Here is a 6658-nt window from a genome sequence, read left to right as displayed (position 1 = left end):
TGTCGTGCTCATGCTAAAAACCCGTGCTTTGTGTCGTGCTAACGGGCCACGTACTTTCTGGACATATATAACTATAAGATTTAAGGGTCGAAACGGGTTAGGATCGGACTCTATTTCTAGTCATTTTGAACTATAATTTATTTAGGGACTTGACATTTTATGAAGAACTATTTAGATCACGATCCATTACCACCCCTATGTAGAGGCAACCAAACAGACACTTAGCCAAAGTTAACGCACACGGTGATTTTGGATGGAATGGTACGGGTAAATATAAGATGTCAAGGAACAGTATCTTCTCCATTTCATTTCATTTCAATCTCATCCAATCAGTCAAAGCTATACACAGCCATTCCCTGCTGCCCTGAACCTCTCTCCTGTTCACTTCCACTCCACCACGGCAAAAAAAATACAAAAAAATTCTCAAATAAAGACTACCACCATGCTTAGCTTCCTTCCAATGTACACCAAACTATTTTATAGTTTTTATACCCCCTGTAAAAAAACTGCACGCATCTCCTTCCCTTCCACCACGCGCCACTCCCCTCTGTTCTTCGCTTGATCGGGGAGGGCACCTGCACACGAAACGCTCGTCCCCTCACTCCCCATCACCAGTCCACCACCACCACCACCAAATTATAAACAGCCCGGACCCGCCATATATTATTCTCTAGCTAGCTTGCGTTGCTCTCACCGTTGGCGGCGGAGAAGACGGGCCTGCCTGCTTGTGCCCTAGCCCCTAGCTAGCGTACGTACGAGACCGGGAAGCACCTGGCCAGCAGGTGGTGCTTCACCTTGATCAGCAGCCAGAACACCACGTAGCACGGCAGCTGCAGCGCCGCCACCGCGAGGTACCTGCCGCGCCGATCCATCGGTAGGGAATGGAAGAACGAGGCAGTCAGATTTAATAGCTTGCTTAACTTGCTTGAAAAGAATCTGCGAGTGGTAATTGAGTTTGAGTGGCATTTGCGTGCGTACGTACCACAGAGGTGCCAGGTTCGATGTCAGGTCGAGGAACGGGTAAGGCCACCTGCCAAGAAGCCACAAAAGGCGTCGATTCACAAGTCATCAGCACTATGACATGAAAAATGCAGCAGCTAGTTGGCAGTAAAGTGCTTCGTTTACATGAGGTTTATCAAACAAAAGCTGCAAAGAGCCTACCACATCGGCGTAGCTGCGTGGACGATCCACTGGAAGACGACGTAGAGCGCGGTCCAGAGGAAGAAGTAGGCGACCCGGAACCACGGGAACCTCTGCAGACAGCGAAACCATGAAAACATTCATCAGCTTCCTCTGTCTTTTTTTTTCCCTGATCACCAAGTTGAGTATGCGCTGCTTTACCAAGCTATTCAGGGCGGCCTCGCCCAGCAGGAAGACTGCGTTCACCGAATGCATCCCGATCAACAGCTGCCAGAAGAGGAAGAGAAATCAACCGGTGAGTGAGCTGTGTTGTCCTTAATCAGCATTTGATCTGTCGGAACTGCGAGGCGCCATGTCGGCCAGCCGGGGGAAGAGAAGAGAAGAGAAAGAGAAAGAGAGAGAAGGCACGGAGCGCGCGTGTGTTTGCTTACGAAGTTGAGGCTGTAGTCCTTCTCGGTGAGGAACGGGAAGATGATGAACCAGAACACGCAGTCCGTGAGCATCACCGCGCCTGCATTTGCCTGCCGATAAATAAAAAAACACCGAACAGAGTCACGGTCGGCAGTCGGCACCGCCGCTAGCTGTAAAGATCGCAAGAGAGTTCTAATGCATACATGGCCAAGCTTTATTAATTCATGGGCAAAGTGTTAGCTGATAGTATGTAAAGACAGTTTTCACATGGCTCCTTCAGAAGCTACTTCTCCAGACTGTCGTGCTACGCCAACCTAGGCAGACATTCAGTCGCCATTGCTGATGCAGTTAGGCGGCCTAGCAAATCGAATCCAAAGCAAAAAAAAAACAAAAAAAAAAACAGGCTGCCTTTATTCCTGACGCCACACGACCAATAGAGTCAGCCCTACACTTGACAACAAAGATGGGGGACAGGTGACTCAGCCAGCCATCCAAGCGAGCGAGGAAACACGCATGCATGCATGAGCTGTGCGCCCCTGGCCATGGACCATCAGTAAGCTGGCTCACGTACCAGCTAGGTCCATGCCATGGAGATGGAAGCGTGACCAGACAAGATGCTATTTATGTGTGTGTGTGGGGGGGGGGGGGGGGGGGGGGGTGTCATCATCTGATCTGCTGGTCTTCAGAATCAGAACCCAATCCCCACATAAGCCTACTGATTCAGTCGTTAGCACATCAATCTAACTACTACCTAGCAGGCTAGCACTAATAATTGCGCCTCGAAAGCAAAACGAGACGCCCTCCATGCATGCATGCAGCTGCAGCACACCAGATCAGCAAATGTCGGTACTCTGCAGTCTGCAGAGTGCACAGCATAGATGTCTCTCTCCAATGAGGAACATGGGAAGGTCCCCGCCCCCAACTGGATAATCTTTACCTGGTAGATGATCTGGAGCAGGTAGCCCCAGAACCCAGCGACCTCTCCGGCACCGTCTCGTTCATCCAAGGCCGGCTTAGCAGCAGCAGGCCCCAGGCCACGGGCGACGACGTATCCCGCGCCGTCCTCCATGTCTGCCGCCGCCGCCGCCGCCGCCGCGGCGACGTTCTCCTCGGCGAACCTGCTGCAGCCGTAGATGGACAGGGCCGTGCCGAGCTGGAACAACAGGTTCACGGATCCAACAGTTACTTTTCCGTCAGCGACCACACGGGCCGTTTGCGTTTCGGAGTATTTGTCGAGCATCATTGGCTCGAGGAATTTAGATGGACAGATCTTGGATTGTTTGGATGATGTGCGATTATGAAAGAGAAAAGAAAAAAAAGGGGCCTACCCCGAAGTAAATCGTCACCAGAATGAAGGTCCACCTGCACAACAGACAGTTCAACCACCGTTACGAAGAAGGAGCAGAGTTTATCACAAAGCAGAAACACTACACTACTCGAGCAGCAGCAACCAGATCTCTCTGAGAAATTTGGTACGTACTAACTACCAGTCACAATCTCAGAGGTTTTTTTTCTTTTAAGAAGAAAAAGGGTGGGAAAAGGCTACTACACTAGTGATTTGTAAACAGAAGAAGACAATACCTGGAGAGAAAAAAAGGCAGGTATTTATTTATGCATTGGAAACTTGTATCAGAAAATCTTCAGGTTCAGTGGAACAGAAAGTGTCAATGAAGGCCATCTAGTTGGGGGTGGGTATTCCTTACAACACTATCCACTTGTCATTTATGATTAAGCCTAGAGAAGCCTGACCACACACACAGAGTCGCAAGACCCAATGTTTTCTGAAAATCTGCTTCACAAGGCATTAGACATGTACAGTGTCACATCTTTTTTTTCAGAGAAAATTGATGCAAAAAAGAGTGTACATCGCCTGAATAAAAGTCTCTTGTACAAAGAATCTACTACTACTGGAGGAAAAGATTGCTGGTGAAGGGGGGGGGGGGGGGGGGGGGGGGGGGGGGGAGGAAACCCAGACAGAGAGGTGGGGTTGGGTAGCTAGCTTGCTGTGTAAGCTAGTTGTTTAGCAGCCACCAGACTGTGTACAGTAGCATAAATAACAGAGGATGCTGCGAAACTGACTGATGGCTCCATTATTGTTTCCAAGAACCATGTTCAGTTCTTGCAACCGAAAAAAAAGGACCCATGTTTAAAACAGGTTTGTACCATGGGAAGAGCCCTTTATTCCCGGTGGAAACTCAAAGTTAGACCAACTCCAGCAGACTCCCTCTCCGTATCCCTAAAACGCGCGACCAACACATTCTCTCTCCTCTCCGTATCCGTCTCCGTTTCCAGCAACACTCCCCATCCCACTCCGCATGCAGTCTATGACACCTGGGGCCCGCGAGCAGCCGCGCGCGCACGCAGAGAGCTGCGGAGAGGAGAGAGAAAGCGTGGAAATGGGGAGTGCAGGTACAGGCCGTGCGTTTTACGGAGCCGGATGCGGAGACTGCTGGACTGATGAATAGTGTGCTAGGCTCCGCAAAATAGGGATACGGAGCCGCATGTGGAGTGCTGCTGGAGTTGGTCTTAGCATTAGTACTGCAAGAGGAGAGAACAAATGCCAATCCTTGCTGACTGGTTTCTAATTCAGTCAAGCACCAAATGAGATGATAAAAGACTTAATCAGCTGCAGCAGCTGAGTGGCAATGCGCCACCTTCTCTTCTTCTTTTTTAAAACAAAAGATTTTAAAAAAAAAATTGGGGGGGAACCTTTACTCGACTTTGCATCTAATCCAACATTTTCCACAGCGATTTTTGTTTTCAACATTAGAGAAAAAGGGCAAGGAAATAAGAGAAGACGAGAGAGAGAGGGTAAGTGGTGGCAAATGATGACTCACTGAGTGTAGTAGTAGAAGATGCTGCCGCCATCGGAGATGACAATGACGACGAGGAGGCTGAGGAGGACGAAGAAGGAGATGAGCCTGTAGGCGAGCAGCCACGCCGGGTGGATGTCCCGGAGGCACGGCCGCCACGCCTCGTCGTCGTACAGCACCCCGTGACACCTCTCCTTGCCGCCGTCAGCCGCAGCGCCCGGGGACGACAGGCCCGCGCCCGCGCCGCCGGGACGCCGGTCGGCGCTGGGGCCCTCGTGACGCCAGATTAGGTAGCCCGCGACGGCCATGCAGGCCAGCACCCACAGGCCACAGAGCCCCACCCGCCAGTGCAGCCAGTAGTGCAGGCTCGTGGTGTCGGCCGTGGCCATGGGCTCGTACGACCGCGCCGCCGAGCTTCCGCCTCCTCCTACTCCTCCTCCTACTCCGCCGCCGCCGCCGCCTGTGATGAAACGCATGCCCCCGCCGTTAACTAGGTAGCCGCCTCAGACTCCTGGCGCATGAACCGCGCGGCGCGAGCGAACGCGGCAATGGCTCTACTGCTGCGGCGCGCGGCAAGAACTCGGTGGCTCGGTCCGAGCAATGCGCGCGGACTAAACAGTACACTCTCGAAAGGAGCGAGCTGGGAACAGCGCCGGGACGGGAGGGAGAGGGGGGCTCGTCAGATTCTTGTAGCGGAAGGAGAAGGCAATGCTAGTTGATAGCTGGTAACGAGTAGCGTTGCGGTGAGGACGACAGGCAGGCGACACACGAAACCAACGCCGGCGAGCAGAGGCAGAGCGCACACACACACACACACGGATTGCATGCGGGGGAGACAAGGGAGGAGTGTATCGATGGGCAACGAACAAACAGCCAGCAACGGCCCCGGCCCAGGCCCCCGCCCCCGCCCACGGAAGACGCCAATAAGGCCAGGTCACACTCTCTGCTCACGATTCTCTCGCGGCAACGCAAGCAAGCAAAAGCAACCGCGGCTCCCGCGCGACGGAAACGAACAGACAGGGATCGCCGCGGCAGGCAGCCAGCCGTAGAACAGCGAGCTCCTCCAAGACCACGGAGAGGGAGGGAGGGGGGGCGGTTAAAGATGGGAGAGCGGGGAGAACCGGAGAAGATGCTTGCACGCAAGAGGGGGAATGGGAAAGCTACAAAAGGTAGAGGGGGGGAGGTGAGGGAGGGCAGAGGGGGGGTGGCCTGGGGAATGAGATGCTTTGCTTCTTCCACCTTTCGAGGGAAATCTCTCGCCCTCGGGGAGTTTATATACTCCTCTACATACCGACGGGCGGCGACCATACAAGCAGGGCAGGCATGTGGATGGGGACGCCGTCTCATGATCTTCTTCTCGTGTCGTCGTCTCTCTATCATTTGTTTATCATCTACTCACACACGGTAGGATTAGAATTATAATAATAGTAATCAGAATCTCTCGCTTGCCGCAATCAACCATGCAACAATGTCCCTCTCTCTCTATCTGTCTGTCTGAATTGCACTTCTAGAGTTTGGCTTGTGAGAGGGGTCATGGCCATTGCTCCCGCCGGTGCCAGCTTGCATTGCAATTGCCATTGCCATTGTGGGGGGCAGGGCACAGGCCGGGGCAGTACAGTTACACAGCTACAGCTACAGAGCAGCAGTGGATTGACCAATGGTCAGTGCCTGGGGCCCGTCCCGGCGTCTCTTTCGGCCTGCATTGCGCTGCATAGGGGTGAAAACGGGCGGATACGGACGGATAGTAGCTCATCCTGTATCCTACCCTAATGTATTTAAAACGGATTCGGGATCGGATACGGATAGTTAGAAACGGGACGGATACGGATACAGGGACCGGATATTTATCCGGGCGGATAAGTGACGGATACAAATATTATTTTATCGGATATCGGATACTTGTTGGATAATGCATTAATTGGTTATCATAAAATATTCTTGTTCGATCACGAAATTGCAAGTAAATTAATACTAATAAACATTTAATAGAAGATAATCTCAAGTTCCCACATAAAAATGGTAGAGTGAAGTATTGATTATGTTAAAACTTGGATACTTAGAGTGATTTCACGTGTAACTCACCTAATAAGTGGAAATAAAATAGAAAAAACGTTAACATCCTATGGATTTTATGGTCCCATTCTATTCAAATAAAACCTCAAGTCGCCACATGAAAATGATAAATGAAATATTATATATGTTGAAACGTCGATACATAAAATGATTTTACGTGTAACTCACGCAATAAGTGGGAGTGGAATGGAAGAAACACCAACATATTGTGGATTTTATAA

At 51.4% G+C, this 6658-nt stretch overlaps 1 protein-coding gene across 1 annotated transcript; it reads right to left on the bottom strand.

Annotated features, from left to right (window-relative positions):
• Positions 1 to 274: 274 nt before the first annotated feature.
• Positions 275 to 6305, bottom strand: LOC103626567 (uncharacterized). Its single transcript, XM_008646982.3, has 8 exons — positions 4389 to 6305; positions 2880 to 2913; positions 2489 to 2704; positions 1572 to 1661; positions 1342 to 1407; positions 1162 to 1253; positions 983 to 1030; positions 275 to 855 (listed from the first exon to the last, which is right to left on the bottom strand). Exons 1-8 carry the CDS (start codon positions 4838 to 4840, stop codon positions 744 to 746), a joined length of 1110 nt encoding a protein of 369 aa, XP_008645204.1. The 5' UTR covers positions 4841 to 6305; the 3' UTR covers positions 275 to 743.
• Positions 6306 to 6658: the final 353 nt, after the last annotated feature.

The sequence above is a fragment of the Zea mays genome, chromosome 5, assembly GCF_902167145.1.
Source record: "Zea mays cultivar B73 chromosome 5, Zm-B73-REFERENCE-NAM-5.0, whole genome shotgun sequence".
In the NCBI taxonomy this organism is placed as follows: domain Eukaryota; kingdom Viridiplantae; phylum Streptophyta; class Magnoliopsida; order Poales; family Poaceae; genus Zea; species Zea mays.
The sequence above is the reverse complement of the archived record's forward strand: the minus strand, read 5'-3'. Positions and strand labels throughout refer to the sequence as shown.

What these genes read in the sequence shown, in the direction of transcription:
- LOC103626567 (XM_008646982.3), bottom strand. Translation starts at nt 4,840, where the DNA reads ATGCGTTTCATCACAGGCGGCGGCGGCGGCGGAGTAGGAGGAGGAGTA. An exon ending in ATCTTCTACTACTACACTCA is followed by an intron (nt 2,914 to 4,388) that starts GTGAGTCATCAT and finishes TCTGTTGTGCAG; the next exon opens with GTGGACCTTCATTCTGGTGA. An exon ending in CACGCAGCTACGCCGATGTG is followed by an intron (nt 1,031 to 1,161) that starts GTAGGCTCTTTG and finishes GCTTCTTGGCAG; the next exon opens with GTGGCCTTACCCGTTCCTCG.